Source organism: Anarrhichthys ocellatus, unplaced genomic scaffold (assembly GCF_004355925.1).
Source record: "Anarrhichthys ocellatus isolate YVR2014 unplaced genomic scaffold, GSC_Weel_1.0 scaffold5, whole genome shotgun sequence".
In the NCBI taxonomy this organism is placed as follows: domain Eukaryota; kingdom Metazoa; phylum Chordata; class Actinopteri; order Perciformes; family Anarhichadidae; genus Anarrhichthys; species Anarrhichthys ocellatus.
In genome coordinates this window covers 10014472-10032430 of record NW_022280035.1, presented here as the reverse complement: position 1 = coordinate 10032430, position 17959 = coordinate 10014472, and the positions used below count along the sequence as shown (strand labels likewise).

At 40.8% G+C, this 17959-nt stretch overlaps 3 protein-coding genes across 8 annotated transcripts in view; all 3 read left to right on the top strand.

Annotated features, from left to right (window-relative positions):
- The first annotated feature begins 1620 nt into the window (after window positions 1–1620).
- tnni1a (troponin I type 1a (skeletal, slow)) lies at window positions 1621–5798 on the top strand. Its single transcript, XM_031844525.1, has 8 exons — window positions 1621–1668; window positions 3092–3123; window positions 3269–3275; window positions 3398–3439; window positions 3663–3794; window positions 4049–4138; window positions 4278–4454; window positions 5095–5798. The coding sequence occupies exons 2-8, from the start codon at window positions 3110–3112 to the stop codon at window positions 5197–5199; spliced, it is 567 nt and encodes a 188-aa protein (XP_031700385.1). The 5' UTR covers window positions 1621–1668; window positions 3092–3109; the 3' UTR covers window positions 5200–5798.
- Window positions 5799–7283: 1485 nt separating this feature from the next.
- lad1 (ladinin) lies at window positions 7284–14196 on the top strand. Its single transcript, XM_031844469.1, has 14 exons — window positions 7284–7453; window positions 8123–8305; window positions 8810–9101; window positions 10396–10469; window positions 11046–11217; window positions 11543–11635; window positions 11999–12042; window positions 12126–12168; window positions 12350–12393; window positions 12516–12582; window positions 12700–12834; window positions 12939–13028; window positions 13442–13567; window positions 13681–14196. Exons 1-13 carry the CDS (start codon window positions 7416–7418, stop codon window positions 13538–13540), a joined length of 1374 nt encoding a protein of 457 aa, XP_031700329.1. The 5' UTR covers window positions 7284–7415; the 3' UTR covers window positions 13541–13567; window positions 13681–14196.
- Window positions 14197–14369: 173 nt separating this feature from the next.
- The window catches only part of tnnt2a (troponin T type 2a (cardiac)), an 8951-nt gene continuing 5361 nt past the window's right edge, over window positions 14370–17959 (top strand). The window contains exons 1-5 of one of the 6 annotated variants that reach the window (XM_031844502.1): window positions 14370–14675; window positions 14820–14889; window positions 15120–15130; window positions 15662–15676; window positions 16719–16790. In XM_031844502.1, the coding sequence (XP_031700362.1) occupies window positions 14852–14889; window positions 15120–15130; window positions 15662–15676; window positions 16719–16790 (136 nt within the window). In that variant the 5' untranslated portion in view covers window positions 14370–14675; window positions 14820–14851. Of the gene's footprint in view, window positions 14676–14819; window positions 14890–15119; window positions 15131–15639; window positions 15677–16715; window positions 16791–17959 lie in introns of all 6 variants that reach the window. The other 5 variants (XM_031844501.1, XM_031844500.1, XM_031844499.1 and 2 more) reach the window with 5 other exon arrangements.

The following is a 17959-nucleotide window of genomic DNA, read 5'->3' as shown; positions in this document are numbered from 1 at the left end:
AAGAAAAATCATGTGTGTGCGCACTTCTTTGACAAAGAATCACTCTGCAAAAATGTTTTGCAAGTCTTCTCCTCAGGCTTCTGCTGTCTGCTGTGTGAGTGCTCAACCACTAGAGGTCTGCCGATCTCCTGTTGAGTGAAGAGAGCTTCTCTATTCACTCTTGTATGGCTTGTTGTGTGTGTGAACGTTTTTGGCAAGTGTTCATGTAGTGCAGGCTGCTAATTGCTTTTTTAGTGTGTTATTCTTTTGGTTGATATTCTCTTCAACCCACCTTGACATACTTTACAACATACTGTATAAACCTGACATACCATATTACTGTGTGGAATGGTCATACTTTATTTTCTCTTTCCTTTAGAAGGACCGTGATCTGAGTGTCTTAATGTTGTATAGATGCAATACTCTTACATTGAGAATGAAGGCTTGTCTTGCCATCACATGCCTAAAATGTAAGATAACATGTACACATTTTAAAAATAGCATCATAGTCATTTGGTGATTTTTGCCCTGGTGATTATCTACCAGTCAATTTGGAATTATTAGCAAGTGTCAATTCTGTCTTCTGCGTTTTGGTGGTGGGGCTCTACTTTTGTTTTCATTTGAGTAACAGACAGCGACAATTTGTCTGTCAAGAGTGCGTCTCTGGAAGGCTTGATGTAAGGCATAAAAATCCCAGGGGCCTTCCTGCAAGCATGTCTAGCATTTTGATCTGCCCTTCGGGGTTTAAGTGTGGATAAACAAGACTAGACGAGTCTACAGCCATGCCAGCGGCTCTGTGAGCCTGTACTTGGGCACAACAGTGCTTTTAGCTAAATGCTAATGTCTGCATGTCTACATTTGCTCATTAGCAATAAGCGCACAGTAAACAGCGAACGCTGATTTTGGCCTGATTTTGACATTATGATTCATCGTCTGGGCATCATGAATGTCTGTGCAGAACTGAATGCACTTACTAGATGTCAAGGCATTTAAGTAAACAACAAAAATATAAAACTCGTGTTGGAGCTATAGAGGAAAAAGTAATGGGATCATCAAAGAGTCAACCTCTGGGGATCACGGATGTCTTCTCAAATTGCATGGCATTCCGTGTAATAGCTGTCGAGATATTTAGGTCTGGACCAAAGTGGTGGACTAACAGACAGGAGCTGCCATCCATAGAGCCACTAGTGTGGCTAAAAGTACTGTATAAAAACATAGAGGATTCGTTACATGGCACAGGTATTGTTCCTCTCTCTCTCTTCAAGCACTTTTTACTGATATACTTAAAAGTTGTTTTTTTCAATCAATCGGCATGAATTCCCTTTACAGGCCACCTTTGACCAGTATAAACATAAAAATTCCTGCCTATAGTTCCGAATTATGCTTATAGTTCGTCATCCGAGTTGCCTTCATTGTCCATGTGTCGTGCACAGGCCAAATCTCTAAGCTCTAACTGCTGGTCCCTTATAATGAATCTGCAAGAGACAAATGGGCAGGGCAAGATTAGGCAGTAAGAGAGATGGGGTTGACTAATTATAGCCTCCACTAACAAAAGAGAAAGCGATACAATAGGGTGGGGAGGGGTCAGGGGGGTGCAGTTAAATAGAGGGACACCAATTCGTTGGCCTCATCTCTGATCATCCGACCTCTGCTGTTGTCACGTCTTTCTGTCCGCTGCTTCTGACACAGGTAAGGTCCCTTCATAGTGTTATTTCTTTCTTTCGTGCATATATGGTCCACAAACCGAATGGATGGCAGTTTAATATAAATTTGTCTGGTGCAACTATTTATTTGTAGCCTTCTTCCAAGTTTTGAAAATATCCTGGATCTATTGTTTTTTGCAATGGAAATATAGACTAACAGGAGGATGAGTGCACAGTATATGATGCCTATTCAGTAAACATGGATATTAGTAGCGCTCTGATATGAAGTGTTTGGATGTTAATTTGTCAATAGCAGGGGGCTTTTCATCCTTGGGGCTGTGGCTGTACCTAAACCATAAGGGCATCAGCCAGAACAGGATGATTAATTGAAATAATACAAGGTGGTTGGTTTAAATCTGTACCAAAGCATCTCTGTTCAAATCCAAGGCCGACGTGAACTTTCCACAGCACCGTGGGCTGTTTTTCTCATTGCCAACTTGGCTGCACCACAGAGGCTCATGAGCATCATAAGCATCCATGAGTTACTGGCGGTAAATCCCTGATCCAGGCCGGGCACCCTAGCACACAATCACCCTCCACAGCTGTCTATCAGATGTCCCCTGATCTATTTGGGGAGACAGGCCACTCTAAATTCCTCTCCCCGAGATAATCCTGAAGAGAAAGATGGGGATGGGAGATGGGAGAGATGGGTATCAGTCTGGAATCTTCCCTAATCCGTTGGATTTGCTTGTAACCCCATCATGCAAGGAGGTCTTAGGTGCGGTCATTCTCAACTGGACTCAACCAGTGAAATGGAAGAGGGACATTAAGAGAGAAAGGGTGAGAAGAGGTGAGACGGAGAAGGGCTTAGTGCTGAAAATCACTTGTTGATTTGATAAATGATGAGGCTCATGAGGAGGGGTAAGCCAATGTGAAAACAACACTATGAGCTGACAAGCCCACTTAAAAGGCAGTCTCACCTTACGCCTTGTTGTCATACCTTTCATGATATTTTACATTAGGTAGACAACAATATTTTCCAAGCAAAACTGTCCACAGTGAAGTCTGAGAATATGTGAGTTTCTCTAATGTGTATTTTTGACGCAACACAAAGAAAATGCTGTTCACCGTTTCTTGCTCTCACAAGAAATTCAGTCATGTGAAACTACGATGTTTCTACAACATGCACAAATTAGTTTTTATAAGATATGAAAAGTAGACGCCCCACTTCTATGAAGTATGACAATCAAGTGTCAAGAGAGCATTTAGAAGCAGCAGAGTAGAAGTCAGTAGAGTTTTTCTATGATTGGCCTGCTGACAGCTTACAATCATTGAAACAGACAGTCTGAGAGCGCGCTCATAGAGCAGAGTGGAAAGATGATCTGGCCTTCCAAAGGCTACGCGAACAAACAATGACAACTGTTCAGTGTGTGTGTGCGTGTTTCTAATTTCTTCCGTCTCTCCTCCAGTGAGATCTAATCAGCAGGATGCCTGAGCATGTGTGAGTGATCAGGCTTTGTGGTCTTATTTTAGATCATTTACTCATTCACACACATTATTACCATTATTATTATATTTTTGAGCTTTGGTTAGCAATAATTTTGTTTTTTCCTTTACATTAAATCTTTTCTCTTTCTATTTTATAGGCAAGAGGTAAGACCATTTTTATCACTATTAAAGTATTTCTAAATGCTATAAATAATCATTTATTTAATATATACATACATACACATACATATATGTGTGTAATATCATGAATTATGCTCTCCATCCAGAGGAAGCCAAAGATCTCAGCTTCAAGGAAGCTGATGCTCAAGGTAAGAGAGATCATGGACCGAATTTTTCTGCCAAACTATAATGTAATACATGTGTTTGACCACAGGAGAGCAGCAGAGGTCATGTTTTTAAAAGCTGTACTGTATTTTATCTTCTGATACTTCTTCTAAACTCCATAAACATAATGTGCTGATGTGCTTTACCAGAGCAATGTAAAAGCATCCAGCATTACATTGCATTATATGTCCATTCAAATTTGTGCAGAGTCTGATGGTGGCAAGAGCCAAGGAGGAATTGGAGCAGGAGGTTGTGGTTAAAGAGGAGGAGAAACAGAACTACCTGTCAGAGAGAGCTCCTCCGCTAAACACCAGCAGCCTGAGCCTTGCACAGCTACAGGTAACTTGGTCTCAAATTCCCAGAATTCTCCCATAAAAGAATACTCCACCAAACAGAGTTTTCTACTTCAGCAAATTCTCTTAAATCAAAGGAATTCAGGGCACTGCAGCTCCTTCATATACAGGATATACAGTATGACGCCCTGCAACTGACCGTTTTCCAGATGCACAAATTTGAGGTTGCTTTTGAAAACTTTTTTATAACACAAGTTTTTAACTTTTGTGTCTTATGTGTGTGTGTGTGTATACGTATAGGACCTCTGCAACGAGCTCCATTCCAAGATAGATGTGGTGGATGAGGAGCGATACGACATTGAAGCTAAAGTCACGCTCAACACACGTGAGGTATACACTTCCTCAGCCTATTTCCATGTTGGAAATGTAAAGATCATATAAGCAGATGCAGTGTCACAATGTCCCCATGAGAACATCTTCTGAACAGTACTGATGGTAATTTCCATTCAACTATCCTTCCTTGATCCAGATTAAAGACCTGAACATTAAAGTGTTGGACCTCAGGGGGAAATTCAAGAGACCTAGTCTTCGTCGCGTTCGTGTGTCTGCTGACGCCATCCTTCGCTCACTGCTGGGCTCCAAGCACAAAGTCTCCATGGACCTCCGGGCCAACCTCAAGTCTGTCAAGAAAGAGGACACTGAGAAGGTGTGTGCAGAGGGAAATAAAAGACCAAATACACTCGGGCATGCCTGTACAAAACACAAGCAAACCAGTGCAAGCAGGATGTGTACCTTCCTTAGGGCAAGCGAGCAAGGTAGCTACTGTGAAGTTTCAGATACACACATGACATCAGCGCTTCAAGTGCCATAAAACACCTGAAAAGTGTGTTTGTGTGTGTGGAGCGTGTGTTTGAGATACCGAGCGGTAGGTCAGTGCAGGGCGCGACCGCGCGCTCGTGTGAGAGGAAGTACGGTACACAAGACAATGAACCCATTGTAGAGAGAAGACTAGCTTTTGTGAGCGGTTCTGCTCCATGGTCAGTGTGTGTTTGTGTGCGTGCATGTACATGTTCAGATTAACCAATGCAAGTGTGTATCTGTGTGTGTGTCTGCATGGATATGTGAGTCTGTATTAGGTGCTGTAAACCAGTTATACTAGCATGGTTATAAAATACTCTCATAGGGGATTCCCAGTTGACAACATTGGGCCTCAAAGGCTGAGACACAACAATGATGATAATACCTCCTCTACTTCGCAGTCTCTTTTAAAAAAAAAAAAAAAAAACAGGAAAACGACTGCTCTCATTCTTTTATACCATCTAACTCTCCACTGTATCCATCTGCAGAAGAGGCCAGTCGAGGACAGCGACTGGAGGAAGAATGTGGAGGCCATGTCAGGGATGGAGGGAAGGAAGAAGATGTTCGATGCTGCAAAGGGTCCCGCCCAGTGAAAACCCAGAAGGTGATGGGCTGGTGTCATGTGAGCGGCATCACGTAGACTGCATCTACTGCAGCTTCGACATGTCTCTTTAATGCGGTCATTCTTGTGTATGCTCCTGCTATGTCCCCACTCTCCTGAATGGTCTTCTCCACTTTCCTTAAGAACTGATCCGTTTGCGGTTGCTTGATATGCTGTTAAAAATGACTTTATCTGTGTGCCATTTTCTATTATTTGTATTGTTCTCATAACTGAACCCCAGAGATTTAGGCTTATATTTGTAGAGCAAAGTTTTAAAAAAAGGCAGCTTGTATCTTCAGAAGGCAATTGTGGATAGTAATGTAATTTAATCAGCAGGCCAAATGATATTATAGCCAATAATAATAATGATAATAATATGTTCTGACCAAATTCAACTGCATCTTTGATATTATTGCTGGGTGATAAAACTGTAAGCATGGTGTGTGGTTTTGTAAACTGTAACAAAATGGCGTCATCAGCAGGATTTACAACAACAACAATTAAACACACCAAATGTATCTTCATTTATTGGTGCTTTTCTCATTGTAAAACTGTGCTAAATGAACAATGGCTTTCTTTAAATAAATGCAAAGAAAATCAGGGTGATTAAAGTCTTCTCGTTACTGCCGTCTTCCCTTTGCAGTACTGCAAGCGTCATATGTTAGAGACACATCAATACATATCATACATATCAATGTTCCACTCAGGATACATTGGAATCAATCATTCTTTTTGGTTCTAATTAGAAAATGTACATGCAAATCTAAGATGGCGAACGTGGTAAGCATTAAATGTGCTAGACATCAGCATTAGTGTCTTAGCATAGCATGCAACATGATCATTTAGCTCCAAGCACTGCTGTGACAAAGCACAGCCCAACAAGCAACTAGCATGGGCTGGGGACTCTGCAGACATTTTATATTGGAGGAATATAAAAAGGAACATAAGGACAAACTAACTCATGACTCTAAGATAGAGAGAGAACATAGAGAGAACATTTCTGCAGATAGGCGTACTGTATGCATTTGCCTGCTGTCCACACCAGCATCCTGTCCACAGCTCCGGCTGCTATCTGTTTTGCATGTGCATAAAGCACACACTGACAAGTGCTTCCGTATTGGTGCTTTAATCATTATTGGCTTAATCCTGCGGGACGCAAAGAACCTGCAGTATTCATGGGTCACTCAATGTTTTCATTCAAATGTTCACTGCAGCGACACAAAATATGTTTACAATGACAGCACTAATGCACGCTTTGCTTCTTTGGCTAGGGAGTGACGTGACAAGCCTTAAGCCAGACTTCTCCAAATCCTGCATGAGTGAAAGCATTCACACAAAAGAACTGATCTGGATAAGCATTAAGGAGCTACATCTGTAGTTGTGATAGCAGCTCATCCTGTTTATTGTGGCCTCATGGCATGCACTCTGCACAGAATAAAAGAAACGGGTACAGGTTTGGTAATAAAGCCAGGTGAGGTGGAGGGTGTGTGAGTTGGCCTGAGCCCGAGCCTGGGTCAGAGTCCGACACACCGGGCTCCGAGGAAAGGACAGGTGTGGCCTCACACAGCAAACAGTCTGAATCACACTGTAAAGAGACCCACTGCTCAATGCAACAAAGCATCTAAGCCCAGTTGGACACAAAACATAGTTACATACTTTTACTATTGAACATCCAAATCAATCGCCATTTCTTTTTTTTAAAACCTGTTTTCACTCATTTTTGTTGCTCGTATTTTGTATCTTTATCTCTATTTAAAGTGTATTTTGTTGTTAATATCCTGTGTGTTTGATCGTTTGCAAACTTTTTTCTAAAGCGCTAAAGAAAATACTATACAACCTTTTTCTGCTTAAATTAGTGATTATTTAGTAATTGCTGAATAACTATTGATTTACATATAACTTCCCATGTTCCCATTACGTAAATTTGACTTTTCATGATTACTGCGTATTGTGTTAGCTTTAACTGTATCGCAGCAGTCTCTCTCTCTCTCTCTCTCTCTCTCTCTCTCTCTCTCTCTCTCTCTCTCTCTCTCTCACACACACACACACACACCTTTGTGGTCATGTGACACCTCGGTGAGCTGCACCGGGGTAAAGGTGGACTGCTTTGTGCTGCACTGACTGTAATTTGACTGCCACAAAGTCAGTCGACTCTTCTCTGTCTGTGAGCAAAGCTCTGCTGGGAACTTCTATATTTTTGAGTGCAATATGTCCATCAGTCGGAAGAACTGGTCGGCTTTGTCCAGGTAAGACTACATCTGGAGATGTTTTAAAGAGAATATGAAGCCTGTGTTTCAGAGTAGCTGCTGCTTTATGACAGTAGACGTTATAAAGTTTAACTTTAGTCACTGAACTAGAATACATGCAGCTCACTCTTGCAGTCAAGTGGAACAAAAGCCAGTTTACATTATAATATCTAATATGCAAATCCACAGTAGCATAATGAAACAGCTATATCATATTATTACAGGTACTTTTATCTTTGCTGTTATGTTTGAAGACTATGCTATAAAGTCACAGTTGTCTTTTTTTCAGGTTAAAGTATAGAGATAACTGGTCTTACCCTTGAATTAACATGTTCCTCCACAGGAAACATCAGCCCACTGTAACTGGCTACATACGTCCCTGTATAATACTAGACTGACTGTCTGGTATATTTGAAGTTGTTCAGACAAGCAACCAACTGTGACTCTACCTGTAAACAGTTGATGAACAAGTAAAGCAGGTTCTGTGTAACTGGTATAACAGCGATCTGTCTCTTCCAACAACCAAAATGAACATTTAATAGGATTCATTTCTGTAGTTTTCATGAAAACCATTTTGTGTTTCTCTGCCTCCATTTAATTTTCTGTTTTACATCCACGTTCTCTAAATATTATGTACATCTCCCGTGCGCGTTATGACTCTGTCCTCAGCCTAGCGCGCCAGTGGACAGTGGAGGATGAGGAGGAGGTGGAAAGAGAGAAGAGGAGGAGGGTGAAGAGCTCGAGCAGTCCCGCAGAAGATGATGACTTCAGCCAAACAACCGGAGACACGCCTACCAGTGACAGCACCTTTGGGACAGACTCCACAAGTGCTATGTCCCAGGGCCTCAGCAGGTTATTCTCACGATTTAATACAGAGCTTTATTCATTCGAACTTGTCAAAGCTTGATTTATAGACCATCTGAACAGGATTCTGTTGCTTTAGCTCTGCTTGTTTACACATCGCTACTATCTCTCTCTTCTTCTATCTTTCCATTTCACTCTCTCCATCTCTCGCTTGTTAGAGGACCATAGAGATGCTGCCTTGTCAGCAGATAGATTTCAGAGGCAGGGAGAGGGGATTCTTACCCTTTTGCCCCATGGGAGTGTGTCATCTGTATACTTTTCAAACATGTGAATCCTGACACCATGTATAGAAAGTATGAAAAGCTATCAAAAACACCACCAGCTGAGCTCCTGGAGCAGAAGCAGTCTTCAAAGAGAGAGAGGAACTGTAGAGCCTTTCATTAGAGAAACCTGATCACACACACACAAGACTGACAGGTCCTTTCCCTCATTAGAGAAGATCCGTCGTATCTATCGGTCATTCACGAGTGTGCATATACCGTTTCTTTTCAGTGTGGAGCAGGTGCAGCTAGACTTTGTGGACATGCTGCGTGTCCGAGATGAAAAGCGGAGGATGAGGCACGTGGAGACGCTGAGACAACAGAAGGAAGTAGGGGAGGATGAAGCGGAGGCCTGCAAAGGAGGAGCCAGGGTGGAGCTACTGGGGGACATGGATGAGCATCAGGGTAGTGTGTTGCCCTCTGTGAAATCCACATCCAGACCACAACCACCCCCAAGGTCAGCCTCCGACAGCCCCACCACCAGCAGCGCCAGCAATACCAGCACTTACGTCACAAACAGACAAGTAAGACCGGAGTTGCCTTCCAGCAGAGTGAAAGAAATGTTTTGTTATCATGGTTAATATGTTATAACTCAACTCAGAGGCTAAAGCCATGCAAGCTGTTCGATAAGGCTGCACCTCACATGCTTTGAGCTAAATGCTAACATGCTCACAATGAAAATGCAAACATACTGATGTTAAGCTGGTGTAATGATTGCCATATATAGGTTAGCATGCTAGCATTAGCTAACTATTATAAAACAAGTACAGCTGAGGCTGATGGGAGTTTTGCAGATATTTGGTCATAAACCAACGCTTTAAACAAACTGAGATTTTGACGTGATGGATCGCCAAAGGGATTAGGACACATTGTGAACCAACTGTTGTGCTAATCTAGGCAGTAGATGTTGAAATATTTCAGGGGATAAGGGAAAACTTTGGCCTGCTGGTGATGCTAAAGGAAAAGTCACAGAATCAGCAACGTCATTATGATTCATCCTCTGGGGACCATGAATGTCTGAGAAAACTGTGATAGCAATCCATCAATAGTTGTTGAGATGATTCAGTCTGGACCAAAGTGGTAGACTAACCGACCCACATTACCATCACTACAATTGAATACACTGCCTTTACTGACGTTTGACGAGACAGGTAGACAAACACTCTATTAATGCTTCTCTCAGTCACAACACAGTGCTGCCAATAATGCCACCCTGCAGTGTGATAAACACAGTTAACTCTTACCCCACGCAGAGGGAGAGCCATGTTAATCATTTTCTACATTCTAGAAAAACAACAGCTTCTTTTCCGCTCAGAGTATACTGATGTTGCAAGTCCTGTTAAGATGGAAAGAGCCAGTGTGCATTATTAACAATATTTAGGTGAACAAACCCAGACAAAGAGAGTGCAAGAGGCTCACACACATACACACATGCATGCCATACATATTTGCTAACAACTTTGGTACATTTTCTTTCAATATGAAGGCATCAGAATATAAAAAAGGATGATAGAACTAAAATACTGTTTGGATCATCACCCGTCTTATTACTGGACTGGACTTGCACTCTTTTCCGTGAATCAAATGACCATGCAAATCATCTATAAAACTTTGATAAGGCGTGCTTAAGGTCATAATATGAACTTTATCTTTCATTACACTGAGAGGCGGCTCTAATTCAGGCGTCTATAATTCAGTGTATCTGCAAATTAGGCCATAACCGTACAGTGTTATGTATTGTGAGGCGTGTCTCAGGTGGCTCTGTTCAAAAGCTTTTATGCTGTGCGCTCACGTCTCTCCTGTTTCTTTCTTTGTTAGCACGAAAACGAAGAGTCGACGCGCAAAGACCCTGATCTCAAGCCATCGTCCAACCCGGCTCGCAAGTTTGTCAGGTCAATGAGCACAACTTAATGTCTATTCTTTTTTTCGTATATGAGTCATCGGGAAGAATCAAATGCAGATCAAACATTTCTTTAAGATAAGATAAAGGTTCAACACAGGGAAGTTAAAGTGCAGCAGGAAAAACAACAGTGTAGTAGAGCAGTGAAATAGCAACCAGAAGTCAAATATGTGTGTGTACACACACACACACACACACACACACACACTCACACACACACACACGCCTTTATACATGTTTCTGTCTAACCAAGATCTGCTGGCAGGATAGCTGGAGAGAATATTCTCTAAGAAGCTTGGATAACAAGACATTGAGGCAGCATTGGTACCTCTGGTTTTCTGTTTGGATACAGACAGCTTCCCCATGGCATCATTTTATTGGTTTGATGTATTATGAGCATTATGAGTGAACACAGAATGTAGAAAACAATATTTCAAAAGGTGACAAAGGTGAAAAGGTTGCAGTAAAGACTCTAATACTCTGCAGCTTTACAGTCATCTGGATCAGTTGTTGCTTCCTCATTCACATCTTCAACTGACCTTTCATCTCACTCGTTTTGATGTTGCAGTTCTATCTCCATCTCATTCGACAAAAGCCCCTCGGCCAGCGGGTGCGCAAGTCCCATGAGCCCTCGCTCCCCTACGGCCGCCTTATCACCTCGAGAACACTGGCCGTCGCCTAGCCAGAGCCCCTCTCCTCGTGGCCCTCAAAGCCCTGTTCAGAATGGACACACACAGCAGGTAGGTCAGCCGATATCATTTAAAACATAACTATCTGTGCTTCAGGTTTTGCTTGTCTCATGGAGTTTGGCTGCACAGTGCGGGCACCACTGCTCATCAATTAAATAAAGCAACAGCACCCTCTGGTGATTAAAAGAGTAAATGTCGCAGTCTTAGCGCCTACAACAACTACTGTATCATTGGCTCCATAGTTTTACCTGCAGCTTGCACAAAGTAAACAGTTTTGAAGAACAGAGGAAATGCTCGCTGGAGCTCATCCTCATCTGAAGATGAAGAGTTGAATCTGATCATAAGTAGAAGTAAATTATATTTTACTTTAACTCAGACCGGGATGAACGGCTCTTCCTCCAACGGCAACTTTGAACAGACGGCCAAACCTGCGTTGGTCAGACAGAGCTCAAGGACTATATCTTTCAGGGTAACCACATCTAACCTACACACACACACACACACACACACACACACACACACACACACACACACACACACACACACGCACGCACACCTTCTCCCTTCTAAATGCCAACATTAACTTTTGCCTATTTGACTGTTAAAACACCATGTAATCTTGCATCAGCTGTTAGACTATCAGTTGAGGGTCATTTGCTTGTGCCACTCAAGCTTCGGGCTTATGCTAATAGCTGAAGCAATATTTACCAGCTTTTACTGCTGACTAGTTGCTTTGTTAACTCATCACAAGAGACCGGATGACTGTGTTGGTCATCAGCTGCTGATATTTGGACGACTGTCTGCTAACATTCACATATGCTCGGTTTAACAGATGATGAGGAAGAAAGAAGAGGAGATTGCACCGCTGCAGAGGAGGTAAGAAAACACTCGTCTTTATTTTGAGGCTATTTATTTCCGTCCATCTCGGGTTGATTGATGAGTGCTTTATTCTCTTGTAGTGCGAGTGTGAGGATGGCCTCCAAGACGTTTGAATCGAACACAGTAAGAGTCTTGGCTTTATAGTTTCTAATTTCTGAGTGAGATTCACAGTCATCGCTCTGCACCGTGCACAGGAAGGTGTTCTTTCATTATTAGTTGAGTACAGAGATCGCAGATGTTTACTTCGATAATGTATGTGTTAAAGTATAGATGATTAACAGTGTGTGTAATGTTAATTATCCAGGACCAAAATGAAGATGAAGACAAAACATCATCTTTCCAGAGAAAGTGAGTTTCTTTAGCCAAATTATTTTTTTTGTACCTCTTTCTAAAGTTTTTATTATTGTTATTCTAGTCAAAGTAAGGGTACCCAGATCGAACCAGGCTTATGTGCATTCTGTTTTGTCCAGCTCCAAGCAGAGGATTTCATCCAGGTCCATCAAGGAGAAGATGGAGAGACTGGCTCAGGCTGCACAGGTCAGACTCTCTGCAACAAAACAGAAGTCAACTCAAGTAACAATCATTTTCATACTTTTATATCGACACTGATGTTTTTTCCCCCTCAACTCTTCTCTGCTTCCTATACGTGCGTAGAAGTCAGAAATAATGCGATCTCCAGACGTGGCCCAAAGGACACTGTTCCTGCTGGATGAGGTGTCCAGGAAGAGAGGCCTCTTTGAGAAGGAGCAGCAGGCAGCGAGCCCCACCAGCCCGGGAGTTTCCAGACAGGTACATTTACACTCGTCGGCTCTGCGTGTGGCATCAATGCAGGCGTTGATATCATTAGCACGGACGGGTTATAATTATTTCACATCTCTGTTGGAAATTCACAGGAATTTAGGAGCTTCACATCAGGAATGTCAGACCGGATCAACCGCTGGCTCGACAAGGCCAACGATACTGGGTCTACCCAGAGTCCAACTGTAAGGCTATTTGCATTGTCACGTGTCTGTTTAAAACTGCGTCATGTAAGGAGGTATGCAAGTAGCATGTGGCAGCTAGAGGGCAGTAGCACTCTATCAGCCATACTGTGTGTGACTCAAGTGTTCTGAGCAGGATATTCTTCTTCTTCCTGCTTACCTATGATCAGTAAGCCCTGACCTAACCAATTCAGATAACATTCCTTATTGTTCTTTCTCCTCTAGTTCCAGCAATTATGATTATTTAAGATTAAATTCATTGCAAACATCAGTATGTTTAGTCTTTTTTTTGTTCTCCTTCAGTCAGAGAGTTTGACTTCTGGTGAATAGAGACTTAGTTTAACCGGATAACTGGCTGTTCACTGTTGATCGTCTTGTAGAAATGAGTCTGAAATTCTTACATTTTCTATATGCAGGACTTGAGACAAGTGGACATCACCGGTAAGAGGAGCCTGTTTGAGAGCAGAGAGGAGGGCAGCTTCCCAGAAGCCAGCCCTGGAAAAGTCTACAAGTGAAAGATGTCCATTTACAATTCTCAACAGGTAAGATTAGATCTCTGTCCCCACACTGCACCGTAACACAACTTTATATTTAAATATGAACTGAAAATGTGCTTCATCTGCAATACTTTCCTTTTCTGTGCCCTTATTTGTAGGATTTAGTAGACGGTGAGAGAACTGGACGATTAACGGATGCCATGACTGACTGATTCTTTTTTCATGCTTTTTCTTCACTGCCAAAGCACACTGGAGGAACAGATATGCCAATTAGAGAAAAAAAGTGAGTTTTAAAAAGGTCTTAAATGGAGATTACTGCTTTTAAAGTTAGGATGCGTCAATCATACACTCCTGCATTGCTTCTCCTGCAAGTACAAATATGTCTTATTTCAAACATCAAAACGGTTTAATGTGTGAGGAAGAGTAAAAAGAAAAGTAGACGTTGATATTTTTGTTTTAAAGCTCTTTTTCTATTTGCCTTAACTTTATGTAATTTTTCAAGCACTTTAAGCAGGTGAAGGTCTTGAGGCTAATAATGCCTTATTTTTAGTAGTGAGAATTCTGGAGCTGTGATTTCATGTTTTTGTTTAATCTGACAAAATATAGTTTTTGTTCTGAGTCACTGTGGTCAAGAGTCTGCCTGTCTAAGAAATAAAAGCTTTTATTACCACAAATGTAAAATGTCATAAATGTCTTTCAATTGCTCACTTACACGACACGGAAACACTTTCTAGGCTTAAAGGCAGACATGCTCCGTCACATCACTTATCCGAGGTAGAGGGAGGATGCAGATAAGAGTTGGATGCCTGTGTTTCGTCAGCGGCAGGTTGAGCTACAAGGGCGAGAAAATGTGTGTGTGGCACCGAAGCACCGTCTGTGAGCAACTGTGGCTTTATCTGGATCCTTTGGGCACTGCACACCACACTCCTACACACAGAGGCCTTTTTTGGGAATGGTGATAATGGAGAGTACATGCTATCTAAAAAGTTATTAATAACACAACAAAGGGTCCTAAAGTCTCTTTCCCACTATTCAGTCCGTCCCTTTACCCTCTGAGACCCACCTCACTGTCCTTTTAGTAAAATAAGTCACCTTCCCTCTGCTGCACACTGAGTCTCTCCCTACGCTTGCTTTCCTCATTACTCGAACTCCGGTAAGTTTTACTGATTATAATGTTACCCGTGTGTGCAACCACAATGCAGTATTCATGCTATAAAATGTTATAATGAAGCTGTAAATAATTTCAAGGGTAACATGATTACGAGGTGAATTTATGGACTCGTGTTTTAATGGTCAGATTCCCTGCTGCGCGCCTGAACGTTCCTTGCCATGTCTGACAACGAGGAAGTGGTGGAGGAGTGTGAGGAGTAGGTTAAAGCTTTTTTTTATGGATCACACAAAAGCTCAATGCTTCTGCTTCAATAGACTGTACACGCGTCTTGTGTAACCATAAAAATAATCTGTTACACAACTGGACTGTAAATTGACAAACAGGTAGTTTACTGCATTGTAATGACAGCTGTAATTAATGTGATGAAAGATTGCTCAATATTTTTCTACCAGCATTATAATGTAGGTATGTGTTTGACTTTCACAGGGAGGTGGAAGGTAAGAACTCCCATCATAACTCACCACATACTGTATATGTTCACTATCACTACCTCACTGAAAGATGTGATCTATGGTTGAAACTAAAGCCATTCAGCTTTGACAGACGTTCCTTTGTAATCCAGTGAGTTTAGTGTAGTGACCCGACACCACTAATCTGCACATACACAGTATTACAAAGGACTGTAAAGACATTCATATGGATTTTATACATGCGAATGTCAAATTGATCGATGAATCAAATGTAAATGTTCAGCCTGTTTGTTAAGCTTACTGCTTCCATAACTGTAGGTCAGGCTTTTCTCTAATGTTTGAGGTTCATCATAATGCAGCACAAAGTGTGTTTGTACTAAAACACGGACTTGTTAAGCCAAAGATTGATTTTTTTTGTTGGCAAATCCACAAAACGTAAATCAGTTTAAGCATTACAGAAGTATTTGGATGTGTATAACATGCATTGCTTCGTCATTGTGATAAATACATTTGTGAATTCCCTCTCTTGTGTGTTGTCCTGGCTGCGTGATTCAGAAGAGGAGACTACTGAAGGTATGGGATTAAATGCATGAATGAAGCTCTGGGTCATCGATGAATGGTTTGTGGTCATGTTTCATCAGGACTTACTCGAGCAACAGGGGGAGTGATGAACATTGGCAGTCAGTGTGCCTGTGGTTAAAATAACATTGCTGTGACCAGTAGCAAAGAAAGTATTAAGAACTTTAAGTAAAAGTAGTAATACCCCATTACAAGTGAAAGTTATGCAATACTGTAAAAGTATGTACGTATAGTCAGGAAAATGCACCGAGTAGTAAGTAAAATTATTTTATTATATATTATATCGTTAGATTATTATTACTTGGCTGAGCTATTTTTTTAAACTATTTTTTTAAAGGACAACAATTATTTCTTGTTATGGATTAATCTGCTGATACTTTTCTAAATTTACAGAATTGTTTTTAAAAATAGTGAGAAATGTCGTCACAAGTACCGAGCTCCCAAAGTGACACTTTTAAAATGCTTGTTTTGTGCAACCTATAGTCCCGACTTCAACATGATCGACAATAAATTAAAATTAATAAATTGAAGAAAAATAAGCAGCGAATCCTCACATTTTGAAAGCTGGAACCATGAAGTGGTATTATTGAAATAGTTTCCAATTAATATTCTGTAACTTGACTTTAATTGAATTTAATTAAATAAGCAGCTCTAGTTATATAGTGGTATTTAGCTCATAGCAAAGCATCATATTTCAAAATCACTTCAAATTTTTTTTATGCCAAAATGTTATTTGTAAAGTAACGAGTAAAAAATCATTAGAGCAGAATGTACAATATTTACGTTAAAGTTAAAGGAGAAAGTGGCATGCAAACAAAATACTGAAGTAAAATAGGAAGAACAAGTACACCAAAGTTGTACTCAAGTACAGTACTTGAGTAAATGCACTAAGTTACATTCCAGCACCGGCTGTGACTGACATTCATTAATGATTACATCAGAATCGTTCATTCTTTGAAAGGCGTTTTTCTTTCTCTCTGTTGAATGTTGCTGGCTGACTGGCTTTACTAAACAGCTCTGTCATTTTGCTCAGCAGGGGAGCCGGGGATAGAGCAGGAGGAGGAGGAGGAGGAGGTGGAAGAGCAGGAGGAGGAGGCGGCAGAGGAAGGTATTGTGCATTTTTAAGATACTCCATAAAGTCGGTAAATGTCGCCTGTTTTTGAGGACATGGTACCAGGGTTTTTTTCTGTAACAACTTGACCTCTCAATCAGAAAACATATGTAATTTGACGGAGCTCACTATGCACCTGCACAGTGTCTTACCTTAAAAATTATGCCACAAAATTAAATTTGAAATAATAAATAAAAATGCTCTAGGTGACTATTCTGGGTTCTAATATCTCAAAATACAAGATTTATCAAGAAATATGAGCTGAAAATATCCATTTAACATTTGGCAAGCAATGGGAGAAGGGTAGTATACAGTATGAAAAATGACGTATTCATCAATAAATAAATGCTGAATTAACTAAATAAATGAATAGACATATGGATTTCTATGTTAATTAATTTATTTGTTTCTGTATATTATTGAGGCAGGTGGTACTAAATTGACTCTAAAGCAGGATTGGTCAGCTGGACAAACTTGGCAGCAGTACTGAACCAGATCCTGTGAGCAATTCTGCATTAGCGTGAGGCAACACCTACTTCATTAACATACAGACACGGAAGTACAGACATCAAGAAAAGTCTTGACGTAGAAATAGAAAAATAAATAGACATAAGAGTAGAGATAAGAAATGCATGAAAAACATGTATTTATTTATAAATATATTGATTCTGTATTAGTTTCATCCTTTATTTATTCGTGTATTATTTATTTATAAATTGCATATTTGTGTATTTATTTTGGCATTTATGTACGTATGTATTTATTTATTCATGATAAATAATTGTCCCGATTTGTCTGTTTGTCCAACTTTTCCGGATTAGCAGTGTAAGCTGTCAAAAGCCCAAAGAAAACATTGTCTGAGTCCACAAAGTCCGTCTCTTTTTGCCATCAGTAACGGAGATGTTTCTGCCAGTGTGACCTGATGAGCTCATTTATTTGGGACTTTGCTCTCTGTTCTCTTAAGTTCCCAAACTGAACTGCTCGTTAACTTGTTTGTGCAATTTTGTGTTCAAATGTGGGCCTTATCACATGATTTCATAAATCTCATGTCAGAGTTTAAGAATAAATTGTGTCATCACATCTATCTCACTAAAATAAAACACACATGCACGGCACACGCACACACACACACACACACACACACACACACACACACACACACACAC

Excerpts from the sequence above, each read along its gene's own strand:
- tnni1a (XM_031844525.1), top strand. Across the intron at positions 3,795-4,048 it reads TGAGCCTTGCACAGCTACAG|GACCTCTGCAACGAGCTCCA; the intron begins GTAACTTGGTCT and ends GTATACGTATAG. Across the intron at positions 4,139-4,277 it reads TCACGCTCAACACACGTGAG|ATTAAAGACCTGAACATTAA; the intron begins GTATACACTTCC and ends TCCTTGATCCAG.
- lad1 (XM_031844469.1), top strand. The coding sequence starts at position 7,416 with ATGTCCATCAGTCGGAAGAACTGGTCGGCTTTGTCCAG. Across the intron at positions 12,169-12,349 it reads AGACGTTTGAATCGAACACA|GACCAAAATGAAGATGAAGA; the intron begins GTAAGAGTCTTG and ends TTAATTATCCAG. Across the intron at positions 12,583-12,699 it reads GACTGGCTCAGGCTGCACAG|AAGTCAGAAATAATGCGATC; the intron begins GTCAGACTCTCT and ends ATACGTGCGTAG.